This window comes from Corylus avellana, chromosome ca8 (genome assembly GCF_901000735.1).
Source record: "Corylus avellana chromosome ca8, CavTom2PMs-1.0".
Lineage (NCBI taxonomy): Eukaryota > Viridiplantae > Streptophyta > Magnoliopsida > Fagales > Betulaceae > Corylus > Corylus avellana.
This window is the reverse complement of record NC_081548.1, coordinates 11313589-11327836: the sequence shown is the minus strand read 5'-3', so window position 1 is coordinate 11327836 and position 14248 is coordinate 11313589. Positions and strand designations below refer to the sequence as shown.

The window sequence follows — 14248 nt, the reverse complement described above, 5'->3', positions numbered from 1 at the left end:
AGCCATTGGGCATTTGGAGGCTCCACAACAAGTCCAATTTCCAGAACCCAATAACAGTGGATCGGTTTCTCCCACAGTAAACCCTAGCACCACTCTCTCCGTTTCTCTCTCTCTCTCGCTCTCGCCATATATCGGTCATCGGTGCCATATCGCCAGGTCATAGCCGTAGTAGCAAGCAATGGCGAGCTTCGACTACGACGACGCACCGGCCAACTCGGCGGCCCCACCCTCTTCCCAATCCCAAACCCCAGACGCGGCGCTCGGATACGACCCGAACTTTGTGCCGGACTCGGTGAAGACGTTCGTGGTGCACCTGTACAGGCACATCCGGGAGAAGAATGTGTACGAGATTCACCAGATGTACGAGACGTCGTTCCAGACGCTGTCGGAGCGGCTCTTCAAGGACACGCCCTGGCCATCCGTGGACGCCGTGGCCCACTTCGTCGACAACGACCACGTCTTCTGCCTGCTCTACCGCGAGATGTGGTTCCGCCACTTGTACGCCAGGCTCTCTCCCACGCTCAAGCAGAGGATCGACTCCTGGGACAACTACTGCAGCCTTTTCCAGGTCGTGCTTCACGGGGTCGTCAACATGCAGCTGCCCAACCAGTGGCTCTGGGACATGGTTGATGAATTTGTATACCAGTTTCAGAGCTTTTGCCAGTACAGGGCTAAGATGAAGAACAAGACCGAGCAGGAGATTTCACTTCTCAAGCAGTTTGACCAGGTTTGTAACTATGCTCTGAGAATAATAGGTTATCGGAATGTAAACCCAATTGAAGTTATCTTTTGAATACTGGTGAATCAATGTGAACGAAAACAGCATGCTATTAGACCCTAAACTTTTGTTGCCATTAAAAAACACATCTCATGGCCATGTATGCGTGCTTCTTTATGTTCCGCCCCGTTAGCATTAGGGGCTGAAATTAGAGCGATTGTTTCTATTACAGGCCTGGAATGTGTATGGTGTGCTGAACTACTTGCAAGCCCTTGTGGAGAGGTCCATGATCATTCAGATTCTTGAGCAGGAGAAGGAAGGTCTGGAACAGTTTACTGCGACCGATGGGTATGATTACAGTGGTGGCAGTAACGTTTTGAAGGTGTTGGGGTATTTCAGCATGGTGGGATTGCTGCGGGTTCATTGCCTTTTGGGTGATTATCATACTGGTTTAAAGTGCTTACTTCCCATTGACATTAGTCAACAAGGTGTTTACACGAGTGTAATCGGAAGTCACATTACCACCATTTATCATTATGGGTTTGCCAATCTTATGTTGCGGAGGTACGATAACCCATTTATTGCCTTCTCCATTAGGTCTTGAGCTGCTTTGTCTTTGCATCTATGACTCTTTTAGTGTCTTTTGGGTCTGCTATTGTTTCTTGTCTAAAGATGTAGAACTTTCTGTCTTGATGTTTGTGTTTGTAAGGGATATAATAGTAGGGGCTCCTTTAAGTGTAATGGACATATTAGGTTAGTGGGCCAAAGCCCTTTGGTGAGTATGGTCCAAATAGTTAGGCTTGAGTTGAGGGGCTAACTCTATATAAGATTCGTAAGAGAATTGTATAGGGATGAAAAGGATTATTCAGTAAAAGATTTCTTGGAGATTAGCTGTTCTCAAATCAGCCTTGGAGATTCTTGGGCTTCTCGAAGTGCCCATTCCCTATTATCATCCAATCTTTCATATTCAATCATTCTAACCATTCCATTATCCATTCAAATATCTCAAATTACATATAGGAACTAGAAAATATGTTACAATGTTGTTACATTTCAGTATCCATTTTTTAGCTTTGTTATTAAGCTCTATCATTTCTTTATTAATTTTCCAAATTAAATTTTCTATTCCCATTAGTGTCTTATGTTTTTTTAAGCTTGATAATATAAGCTTACGTGTCTCCTTTGTCGATTAGTTATAGTGATTTCTTTATTCTTTTGGCTCCTTCTAGTTAAGTGTTTCCTTTTGTATATTTCTTGTATACTTAGGGGCGCTGGGGGGGCTTATGCTTTTATTGATATTTGTCTATTACTTATTAAAAAATATATATAAGTTGTGGGTGTTAGCCCCATTTGCCAGATTCAGAAGTATCGATCCTTACATGATCTGGAATGTATGCATTGCAGACAGTTTAGAGGTGCAAGCATGTAAAAATAAGTAAATTAATAATTTTGTGTTATGGGAAATTGTGATTGCTTATGATCTTGAAATTAAAATTCAGAGGTTGGAAACAATACTCGGAGATGAGTGATTTTCTAGGTGTTTTATATTGGGAGAAAAAACAAACCTAGGTTGTAGTTCTTGCCTCAACTTGAACACGGTCACCTACTTGCTACCTATATAAGAGCAGAGGAAGGGCTGGGGTTTAATGAATTAGGATGCCGGCGAAGTTGGAAGCCTTTGCTCTTAAGGTCTGGAGGACACCCCTTTGTTTCGTGTATCATCAAAGGATGTAGAGTTGTTGTATGTTTTAGTGCAAGTAACTGCAAGGTTGGATTTGATGGGAGCCATAATTTTATGGTGAAATAGAGAGTTAGGATTATGAGAAGATTTAAAGTTGTTTATTGGAAAGTGTGGTACGCAGGAAATTTTTCGAAGGAAGATGAGCTTTACTTGTGCAAGAAAATTTGATCAATTGCCGAATGCATTGGTTCACTTGTCTCTTAATGGTGCCCGAGAGGCTCTTGGTAACTTGTTGCCTTGTTGCCCTATTAATTTAGAATTTGAAATTTTAACATAAATCCCACTGCTGCCCCCCTCTTTCTCAAAAACACCCACCAACAATGAAAATGAAAAAGAACGAAATGATTTTCAATTAGTTTTAAACATAAAGCTCACAAATAAAATAAAGCTACTTTCAGTTAAAATGTTCTTGGTTTGCGCCTTTGTAAATATGTAAATTTTCATGTTATATCTCTATATGATCTTTCTTCCGGCAATGAGATCTAGCTCAAATAGCGTTTTCTTTCTTCATAAGAGCATTCTCAGCAGCTTCCTTGTCATTTCCCTACATTTAAGGATTAAAACTACTTTTTACTTCCCTATCTACATATACTCCACAATAGCTTTCCTTTTATCATTCCCTATATTAATTAAATATCATTTCTTTACTCTTCTTTATTTTTTTAGCTCTTTATTTCTCTACTTTTTTAATGATTCAGGAGAGAGAGTGCGTTTTTTTTTTTTCTTTTTTAATAAGCACACGGATTGCTACAGTGCAAACCTATACATTGGGTTGTATTGTAGCGATCTTAATGTCTATGGGAGATATAGGGAGTTTGCTGTGGATGGCTTTTTGTGATTTTTTTTTGACATTTTTCCTTAACTTAGGGAAGGGAACCACATATAGGGAGTCTGTTGTGAATGCTCTAATAATGGGAGGATGAGGTTGTGGGTTTAAGACCCATTGGGTGCATGTGTTACCACTAAAAAAAGATTCCTAAGATTTTTCTCTCTTTATCTGCATATTGAGCTCAACACCTACTGTTACTTCTCTTGAAGGTATGTGGAGGCAATTCGTGAATTCAATAAGATTCTTTTGTACATTTACAAGACCAAGCAATATCATCAAAAGTCTCCACAGTATGAGCAGATACTGAAGAAGAATGAGCAGATGTATGCCTTGCTGGCAATTTGTCTTTCACTTTGTCCCCAAGTAAAACTTGTTGAGGAAACTGTGAACTCTCAGCTGCGGGAGAAGTATGGTGAAAAGATGATCAGAATGCAAAGATATGATGATGAGGCATTTGGTATTTATGATGAGCTCTTCTCATATGCATGCCCTAAGTTCATTACCCCTTCAGCTCCAAGTTTTGAGGAGCCTCTTGTAAATTACAACCAGGTATTTACTTTCCTCAATTTGAGCCCATACTTCAAAAAGATTTGGACTGAAGTGTGCATCTTGCTTAGTGCTTTTTTAATAACGTTTTTCTACAGTTGTTATCAACAGCTTATTTTGAGATTAGAACTGAAGATATTTGTTTGATAGAAGTTGCCATTTGTTGAGCTCATAAAAACTAATCTTAAATGTTCTAATTATTGCTATTAGTCATTAACTGTATGTAGTATAAATTGGCAACTATGTTTAGTTGCAGGAATCTTTGAACGTATCAACTCCGGGTGAGCACCAAACCCTTGGATCAGTGTTCATTGGATTCCGATGCTTGAACCAATGGTGTTGATGGGTAAAATCAAAACCAAACCAATCAACCTCGAAAACTGAGTCAAGCTTAACTGAGTGTTGTTGGTTGGTTTTGGGTCGACTGGTTGGCTAGGTTAGGATTTCAGGTTTCACTTTACCTGCATAGGCTCCATCATGTGGAGCGGCCTGTGTTTGGGCCTTAATTTTGTCCTTCGAATCTAACCTCAAGTAAGCCAACCAACCAGGCCTCTTTGAGGTGAATCGTTTGTCGATTTTGAGCTTGAACCCCATGAGGAGCTCCAAAAGCTCAAAATCCTTTTTGGGGGGGCCCAAAGTGTACTCAAATCGTGTTGATCTCAATGTCATTCTCTATGTCCTCAAAGCTTTTTGCCCACGATTTTTTTGTAAGTAATCAAAATTTCATTAAAAAGTGCAAAGGCACAAGTTAGGTACACATGAAGTATACAAGAGAAACATCTAGTTAGAAAAAGAAGAACAGTCAAGGAAATCATGAAACTCAAGAAAATTAAGAAAGTCTAAAGTAGCTGCCCAATGGTAAAAGGTATTGAAAAATAAATACTTTTAGATCCACTACTGTCTTCAAAACTCCTATCATTTATTTTCGTCTAATACACCACAAAAAGGTAAGATGGTACCATCTTCCACACTGCTGCAGTCTGAGGATTGCTACTCAACCTCTCAAGTCTCAAACAAGTGAAAAGGTCAACCACTCTCGTTAGCCCAACACGACTAAGGATAGCACTCCATAAAGCACAAGCAATCTTATAGTGGAGAAAAAGATGATCCATAGATTACCCACACCTCTTATACGTACAATACCAATCCACCACAATGACATGTCACTTCCATCTTCCATAGGGCGGTCTACCAAGCAAAGAGCACCGCTCTTATGGGGACCTTATTTTGCCAAATACTCTTTTAAGGGTAAGGAGTACCACCACGAGGATAAGGATGTTAAAGAATGATCTAACATTGACCCTCTCTTGGAAGGGGCCTAGCAAAGCTTGTCTTCACGTCAATGGCTCACTCTAGAGTACAACAAATTGAAGAATGAGGCAAAGACATCTACTTTCCAATCATGAGCTGCTTTGATAAAGCTTACGTTCTATTGATGGGAGCTGTTATATAGCTTTAAATGATCTGCCACAGAAGTATCCTTAACACAAACTATACTATACAAATCAGGGGAAGCTTCCTTGAGGCCTGAGGGTCTAATTCCCAGACCATGTGTCATGCCAAAATCTAACATTGAAGTTGTTTCCCACCTCAAATTGGGTATGATTAGCAAACTCCCTCCAATCCCTCATGATATTTTTCCATAACTCCACCCATACAACCCATAAACCTCATTAGAACACCGCCCACGATGATATTGACTTTGCCATTGACATTGTCTAATTGTTGCAAGACTTGACCGACAATAACAAGTACAAGTAGTCGGTGTAAATCTAATCATGGTGAAGCTAGCAGTGATGTAGTTGTTCTGTGAGATGACAAAGTTGCTCAGTGATTGTTGGGGAGGATAAAAGGGTGGGTTTTAGGGCCAACGAGTGAGAGTAGGGGTGAGAAAGTTGGGGTATATGTATTATGGGCATTGGTGTACTGGGTATTCAACGCCCAAACAAATGCCATTGGTTTCTTGAACCAGTGAACCAGCACCAACCTGCTTACTGTTGGTAACTGACCAATGTTTGTCAGTTTCATTGTTTTCAAGGGGCTTCCATGGGTTAACCATCACTTTGTGGAAGCATGCGTCTGCAATTAAATGGATGATTAGAATGTCTTCTTTACTCGTTTGTGGGAATATTTTTCTAATTCTTTTGAGGTTGTGATGGTCCTCAATGTCTTCCTGTCCGTCCACATTGTTGTACTACCTAAAATCAAAACTTATTTTGGCAGGTTATTAACTTATTCTATATGTTGGTTGCACGTTGATCTCTTTCTGATTTTAGCAAATGCATTTATTTATTGCAGGATGCCTACAGGCTTCAGTTGAAACTGTTTCTTTATGAAGTGAAGCAACAACAGTTACTATCGGGTGTCAGGACCTTCTTGAAAGTGTATTCAACCATCTCCCTTGGGAAACTTGCAAATTACATGGAAGTTGATGAACCTACATTGAGGTATTGCATGAGGAGTTCGGTTTTGGCTCAAAATCTCTGTTTCTTCGGGTGATAATATGTAAAGGTGATATCTTGAGCTTTTTTCTGCTATGCCTTACAGGACTATCTTGACGACATACAAGCATAAGACACATGCTGTTGATGTTGATGGAAAAATTGTATCCAATGCTGACGTGGATTTCTACATTGATGATGTATGCTGTTTATTTCCTTCAGTTATTTTTGATTCCTTTTAGTTTGGCTCCTGGGAAACTTACATAGGTCAGGAATCGTCCAAGGGCTTGTTTTTGTTCTTGAATTTATTATCATATGGTTTTAAAGACAATTTTGAGCTTTTGTTCATGGAATTTTTGTGAAATAAATTCTAACTTTGTAGCCTAACTAGATGCAATAGTTGTCAGCTGAAGTTATGCCCTTATACTTCACTTTTGTGTATCAACCCTTGCATTTGTAACATGTATGTGGATTACAAGTCTATTAAAGAAAACGTTAAAAAGAACAAAGGCACCTAAATGCAATGAAACTGTGGGTGATTCTGATTTTGCCTTCTCCTTTTCTCGGTGATCCTGCCTTGCTATGTGTTTTATGCATATCAATGTTTCAGCCTATGTAATTTGGATATAATGCAAATAAGCTACAGCATACAGGAATATCTAAAAACCAAACAAGATTAGGTTATTAAAAGCCAGAAAATTATTAGAAGAGCTTCTATTCTTAAGGGTGTGGCAATTCACAGTTTCATATTGCTGCAGGACATGATTCATGTTGTTGAATCCAAATCATCTAAGAGATATGGGGATTACTTCTTGCGTCAGATTGTCAAGGTATGCCAATTCTTTGCTGTTAAGCTACTTTCTCTTGCACTCGAACATCTAGGTGGTTTTTTAATGTAATCTTCCTTGATGTTTTCTTTGGTAACAGCTAGAAGGGCTGATCAATGATTTGGACCGGATAAAGCTGGACTGAGTTGCCCATCACCTTCTAGGGTTGGCCCCTGTGATCTTGCCAGTTGTTCTTTTCAATTATTATAGTACTTGGAGAAAGCTTATCCTTCTTACTTATTTATTCTTTTCCTGCTTTTTTGAATTAGTGGATATGGTTAGATATTAAATATGTGAGTTAAATCAGCTGCTCTTTTCTTGAACTTTGTAGTTTATTGGTAAGAAAAAAGGATTAATCCCGCTGTATGAGGTGCATGGAATAGGATCATCTCCATTTCAAGTGAATTGGAGAGAACCATTTCATGGTTGATATTAAAATTTACTGATCTAAATAGTGTATATGTTGTCAGTCATGTCATTCAACAGATTTTAAACAACATGGTACCATGTATATTGTTAGATCTAACAAAACAAAATTTCGACCATAAAATAGTTCTTCATTTCACTTGAAATGAAGAGGATGCTATGCCAGAATAAAAGAGGTTGTCATATGATATCAGGATTATTGGGGCTTGGATTTGGAGGTGGAAGTGGAGGATAGCATTGTGGATGGAGCAGTGGGGCCACTTGAATTACATGTATATCATAAAATCTCTCCGAGGAGCTTCATCCCACCCACATTCCAGAGACCAAGTAACCAAGCACCAGTTTTGAAGCTTGCCACGCAGAGGATGAATATGCAAAATCAAAATTATTTTCTCTTCAAAACAAATGGAGTCAAGTGTTGAACATTTGCCAGCATATTCCTTGCATTAATCAAATGTGCCATGGAGCATCACTTTATTCGGATGAATTTCGGAAAAGTGGTGCTCCTTAGTATTAGCCAATCAAAGGTACTTGACGACGGTGATATTGATTGATTGATTGATGGATGAATCATAATATGCAGTAGTCAATTATGAGTCTCTGCATTATTTCCCCCCGAAAGTAGTGATGTTTATCTGTATGACGGGATAGAGTTCCGCCTATTAGTTGTGTATGAGGTTTTAATTAGGAAATTGGTTATTAATTTGTCTTTTTTGTTGCAGGTTTATCATTTAAGCATTTTCTTGTTGCCATTTAATAATGTGTCGATGAGTAGGTTGCTGTGGTTGTCATTGGTTGCCTTTGGCAGACAATCATGTGTTGCTACTTCAATGTGTCTAAGATGATTAGGTTGCCGTGATGGTAATTTATAAGACACATTGATAGCCAGTTTTCAGGGTAGCACAACAGATGAAACACAAGCAACTCTTCTTGCAATCAAACTAGCAGCCTCCCATGAAAAAAAAAAAAAAAAAAACTAGCAGCCTCATATGGAGACTTTCCCATCATCATAAAAGGGGATTATCAATTAGTTGTCCTAGATAAACCATCCAAAACTCACATCACAAGCATACATTCATGAGCTACTCCCTAACTTCAGAAGCTGGTCTCCATCAAAAGTCTTGGCAGAAATGCCAACTCCAAGGCACATCTTTTAGCAAAATAGGCTACTTCTCATCATATCTTTTATCAAAGCAATCACATACAATAACACTAATAGATATTTACTTGGTTCTCTCAATGCAAGGTACGTTTACAGGAGTAAGCAATCACGAAGAAATTTATCATCAAAGATGTAATACAAGAATAGTAAAAGGAAAATTACTCAGAATCCAAAGTTCATTATAACCAAATCCCACTTTCACATAAAAGAGACGATTCTCTAAATGAAAAAACAAAAGTACAAACTTTGTCTTTTGTTGGGTATAAGTAGCGGCTGGTTTATCTCTCAAGGTTTCGCAAACATTTTTCTTGTTTCTTGGTGCGGCATCTTAAAACTGATAAGAAAGAGTGCGGGTCGGGTCTCTCTCTCTCTCTCCGCCAAGGGCTAATCATTTGTGCCTTTTTTTGGTCAGACATGAAAGGATGTTAATGGGAGACCACAAAGTCAGCTAATACACAAAACACAAACCGTGTAGAACTAAAACACAATAAAAATCACTCAAAAAAAAAAAAAAAAAAAATCGTCGAGACCCACCGTGTGACTAATAATGGCTTTCAATTCACGTCCAAACATTTTTGGATGTATGCCCATTGATATGTGTACCATGTGAATCCATTTCATCCCATCCCCCCTTCCATTCTTCAAGGTTGCTTATGAAGATGCAGAGTTAGGAGGATTTTTGCTTGATTTCTAGTCCTTCTCTCATTTTGACCCAAAAGAAAGGTTTTTTTTTTTTAATTGAATAAGGAAAAGGTTACATAGAAGCATCCTTCCCACTCCTGATCCGAGAGGAAGAAGAAGTGGGTGATCCTAAAAACAAAAATGAGGTACGCTCCTCAACAACAGACCCAAAATAAACTAAAACAGTATAATAATAATTGCAAAAGATAAAAAATTGGTCAAACAAGTGACTCAATCATCTCAAAAAGCCGCTCAATGCGATTATAGAAACGAAAGAAGTTGTTTAGATTTAGCCGAACCCAAAAGAAAGTTGCAGATTTTGAAATATAAGGATGATGATCAATCATGGCCCTAAAAAGAAGAAAATGCTTCATTCATTTTTTATTTGATAAATTAGACGTCCCCATCATAAACAGTAATTAAAAAATAAAATGGTTTCATTAATTTATATGTTTTGAAATTTGAATGGTAGGTGGGCATGCATTTTTGCCAATCCAAATTTACCTTCCGACAAACTAGCACCCCTCCATCTGTCCCAATCTAACATATACTGAAAAGTGCACACACAACCAACCACCGCCAGCCATCTACGAAAAGTATGAAACTTCACTGGATAGATGCTTGTGTGGCACTGATTGTGAGAAATGGTGAGTTGCACCAGGTGCTGCCTCCAGAGTTCCATGAGGGTAGTCAACCTTTTTCTCAGTCTGTGTGGGATTGGGATGATCATTTACACCCTTTGGCTGCTCAAGAAGTGGCAAGATGGGGTTGCCCTGCTCTCAACTGTTTCATCTCTACCAAGACCCTGGTCAATTTCCCTTTATTTTCCTTTCTTCTTCTTCTTCTTCTTCTTCTTCTTCTTGTACATATTTGTATGTCTCTGAGAATTTTTCTTCTTTTCATCAGGTTTATTTACACATGTTTAGCAGTGGGAATTGCTGTCTCCTTGAGCACCCTATCTGGTCATATGGTTGCTAATTGTATCAGCAATTATACACTCTGCATAGTATCCTCTTCAATTTTTTTTTTTTCCTTTTTTTGTCACTTACCACATTATAAATATCTTGTGTCAATTCATTCCATAAAGATTTTCCTTCTTGGGATGGGATGGCTTGATGAAACATCTGTTCCACTGTGAATCAATTGTTATGGTAAGCCTGATTTTCCACAGTTCTATTGCAATTTTTTCTTTACTATCAACTTTTTCTGGTTTCAAAGAGAACTGCATATTCAGTTCTTAGGTGGGTAATCTTTGGTGAAACATACGGAGCCTAAGCTTTTTTCTTCTTCAATTTGATTTGTACATCTCATGATCTATCAGCCATCCTTGACCAGATTTTAGTACATTGTCTCCATTTGCTCTCTTCTTTTCCTAGAAGTTGGTGTGATTGTCACTATTTTCTTCAGGATGGATTGGGAACAAGTATGGTTTCTTAACACCACTTATGGAAGCACCCTCAATTCTCATAATTTTCTTATGGAGCTGTATTTTCTCATTGGATTGGTCTTCTCTTTTGACAGAAAATTGCCAAGTACATTGATGGGAACCATAAAGAGTTCAGGACTTTTGTGATCTTCCATCTACACATGTGTCGCTTCATTCTTATCATGATTTTGGTACCCCAGGTATTTAAATCTCCTTTCAAGGCTATGAACTCAAAATCAATATTACCATTCTGCTAGTTTCTGTTTGTCTTCTGGGATTTGCTGCTGGAAAATGATTTTGAAAAGAATGAGTGAAGGAAAACTAAAACTTTCTAGTACCCATGATTTGCAGATCAATGTGATTGTGCTGGCTATTATTCTTTGGGGCATAGGTACTGAGCCAAGCACTCACTGCAGCTATCTGGATATATCTGATTTTAATCATTCATTTCTTTTGATACCCAACTCCCCAATATTCGATGAGACAAGGCAAATATGTAGAAAATGTAAATTCTTGTGCAGAGCAAATCCAGGGGAAAGCCTTCTTTCATATATTAAGGGCCTTCTTAGAATGAGATTTCAGGGAAGAATCAGTACTACTTAAATTGTGATTTTGTAAATAACTTTCTTTGCTTGGTTCTGTGATTTTGTTTACAATTTATAAATGCCACACCCAATGGATACTTTGAACATTGTGTTGTCACCAACCTAATAGAATCAAGATGTCATGCTTTATGTCAAATACATCACTAACATATGCTTCTACTGTTCAGAAATCTATATCTGTAATTTCATACCAAAAGTTTATCAACACTAGTTACCTACAGACGAGTAATACTAGGTGTTGATGCAGAAAATCAACAGTGACCACCCACACCTAATCCTCGATCTGGGATCCCTGTAAGTGCACCAAATGTTAGATTGGTGCACCGCGAAGAGGGGAAGGGGGTAACAGCGCCACCTCTGATGCTTAAGTAAGTAAAAGTATAGAGGTGAAAATGAAAGGGAGATGAAAATTAGGGCATGAGAGTATACCTAGGTCTAGCCTCCTACTGACCTTATATAGGCTAAATAGGCTAAATATCATTTATGTCATGTGCCTTCATAAGGAAATTGTTGTCCAAACGGCCATTAATTTGACATTCAATTGCGCGAGTGATTTTGATTCACCTTCCTTTAGTGAATTATCTTTCCTAAGCGGGTGTATTCATTGCTTTCCATATAGGATGGTTGCCTAATATGGAATTTCCTTCCTTGACTTCACGCAATGTTGGGTTTTGGTGAGCTTGGTTGTCCTTTGGGGCCACATTTGGGTTGGCTATCCTATGGGCCTAGCAGGCTTTTGGATGAGCCTGGTAGGTTGTCGGATGGGCTTGTGTGTGATGCCCCAAATTACCAAAGAATGATTTTTTTTTTTTTTTTTTTTTAAAAAAGACCGTTCATTTGAACATATAAAACCTTTTCATTAACCTTCAAAGAAGTGTATTATCCCTGATCAACCCTTATTGAAATATAGCCCTAAAAATCCAACCATACTCTCAGGCCAAACGTTCAATGGGGGACCAACGAATGTTCAACCATGTTCTTAGTGCGAACGTTCGCAGGAGACCAGAACGAACGTTTCTTGACAAAAGTTTGACTCACTGGGTATTAACCAAACGTTCCACCAACAACCCTAGAACCATTGTGTAATAGTACACTGAATGTTCGCCGAATAGTACCGAACGTTTGGTGACAATCTAAAAAGCATTTTAAACTTATTCTCCACCATTGTAGAAGGCAGCACACCTCCCCACCCCTATAAATACCTCCCCTTCGCCCCGAAGCCTCCCCTTACACTTGAAATACTGTTGGGAATTATGTTCAAAACTCCAATTGATTGGATAGTGTTTTTGATTAGAACAGAAGACATATACACTTATTCTTACATGGCATATATATGTGATTGTGTATTGTCCGATTACATGCATATAAGATCCCTAACATACATTGTATTTGAGTGATGGTGAGGGTCTCACAGAAGATCATACTCAAAGGTCTTACAGCATATAAAACTTGTTGTTCGTAGTCATAAATGGAATCGGGAATTCCATCTAGACTGTAACATGTTAAACCTCAAGTGGCTTATCTTGGTCATGAGAAGCAAGGAAGCTTTAGATTAATATGTTGGGGTATTGGCAAGGTTGTACCATACACTGAACAGGACCACGTGAGTCATCAATCGTATATATTGTCATAACAATTGATGTACATGCATGACGTCTTAACATTTACTCTGAATCCTGAGAAGTTCATGAACTCAGATGTGAAGTGTTGATTACTTAAATGTAACGAAGATTGAGACCTATCATTAGTCAACAGTTGTAACGCCTCGGAAATTAATTAACTAGTAATCAACTCTACGGTTCGTTTCCCAGCCTTATTCCACTCCAAACAAGACTCACGGACCTCTACTCCTAAAAAAAAAAAAAAAAAAAAAAACCAGAGGATACTAAGCAGCGAAAAATATTTAAAATTTATATAAATATAAATCATTACAACTAGAGCATCTACCAAGGAACATTAAGATAGCTAAAATCATACTATACGTACCATCGTTACAAGGTATCTACGTTATACGTAAATATGCAAGCATGCATAAAAGCTCTAAGTCTACAACATAACTCAAAGTACTAGTTACCATGAGCGCTTGCAATAAGTCTTCAAGCATCTCCCGAATTGAATCCTTCAAGATAACCGGATGCTTCGCGATATCCATCTTCTGCTAAGCTATCTATAACAGCATAATCGTACATATGGGGAAAAAAGGAAATAATACAAGGGTAAGTCCGACGACTTAGTAAGTACAAATGCGCATGATGTACCCGTCATTAGTTTTTGGATTCAGTTATTTATAAAGTATATGCAACATTATGACAGTTTATCATGAATATGATATATATATATATATACATATATTCATGAGTAACAGTAATAGTTCAACCGTATGGTCTACCTGAGATATTACCTATTCCTAGCAGGGTTGACACTGTCCCGAGGGACCTGTAATATAACACCGGTGCCCCGGATATTGCACGGGTACCGTACATAACATTAGTGACATGACCGAGTCCGACCTCGGGTGGCCCACATCATTAATGATGTCTGTCTTATAGTAATCATCCATTGGGAATGGCTGCGCCTTGGTTACGAAACCATTAGATCAAAAGCCTACACATATATTTGACCATAAAGTTAACCTGTATAGTAAGCCCATGGTCGTTATCCCACACGTATCGGTGTACCATGTCATACGATGCAATTAGTCTTATCAGTCTTTTACATGCATAATTTTACAAGCCTCATTCTTATCTTATTAATCAACACACGTTTTCACAAAAGAGAGTTTACAATAGTTCCAAAATGTATTTCATGATAGTAGCAAAATATGCATGTTTGGTATATATATAAAA

General features: G+C 38.3%; 2 protein-coding genes across 2 annotated transcripts; both read left to right on the top strand.

The window, feature by feature from the left end:
* On the top strand, window positions 1-7599 carry LOC132189334 (uncharacterized). The gene is made up of 7 exons (XM_059604034.1): window positions 1-727; window positions 951-1282; window positions 3498-3837; window positions 6133-6281; window positions 6382-6475; window positions 7034-7105; window positions 7203-7599. The coding sequence occupies exons 1-7, from the start codon at window positions 179-181 to the stop codon at window positions 7245-7247; spliced, it is 1581 nt and encodes a 526-aa protein (XP_059460017.1). The 5' UTR covers window positions 1-178; the 3' UTR covers window positions 7248-7599.
* Window positions 7600-9937: 2338 nt separating this feature from the next.
* On the top strand, window positions 9938-11421 carry LOC132190284 (tetraspanin-19-like). The gene is made up of 5 exons (XM_059605226.1): window positions 9938-10179; window positions 10278-10377; window positions 10714-10794; window positions 10893-10997; window positions 11149-11421. The coding sequence occupies exons 1-5, from the start codon at window positions 10016-10018 to the stop codon at window positions 11398-11400; spliced, it is 702 nt and encodes a 233-aa protein (XP_059461209.1). The 5' UTR covers window positions 9938-10015; the 3' UTR covers window positions 11401-11421.
* The last annotated feature ends 2827 nt before the right edge of the window (window positions 11422-14248 follow it).

What these genes read in the sequence shown, in the direction of transcription:
- LOC132189334 (XM_059604034.1), top strand. Translation starts at nt 179, where the DNA reads ATGGCGAGCTTCGACTACGACGACGCACCGGCCAACTCGGCGGCCCCA. An exon ending in GCCAATCTTATGTTGCGGAG is followed by an intron (nt 1,283 to 3,497) that starts GTACGATAACCC and finishes CTTCTCTTGAAG; the next exon opens with GTATGTGGAGGCAATTCGTG. An exon ending in GTTGATGAACCTACATTGAG is followed by an intron (nt 6,282 to 6,381) that starts GTATTGCATGAG and finishes TATGCCTTACAG; the next exon opens with GACTATCTTGACGACATACA.
- LOC132190284 (XM_059605226.1), top strand. Translation starts at nt 10,016, where the DNA reads ATGGTGAGTTGCACCAGGTGCTGCCTCCAGAGTTCCATGAGGGTAGTC. An exon ending in GCAATTATACACTCTGCATA is followed by an intron (nt 10,378 to 10,713) that starts GTATCCTCTTCA and finishes ACCAGATTTTAG; the next exon opens with TACATTGTCTCCATTTGCTC. An exon ending in TCATGATTTTGGTACCCCAG is followed by an intron (nt 10,998 to 11,148) that starts GTATTTAAATCT and finishes CATGATTTGCAG; the next exon opens with ATCAATGTGATTGTGCTGGC.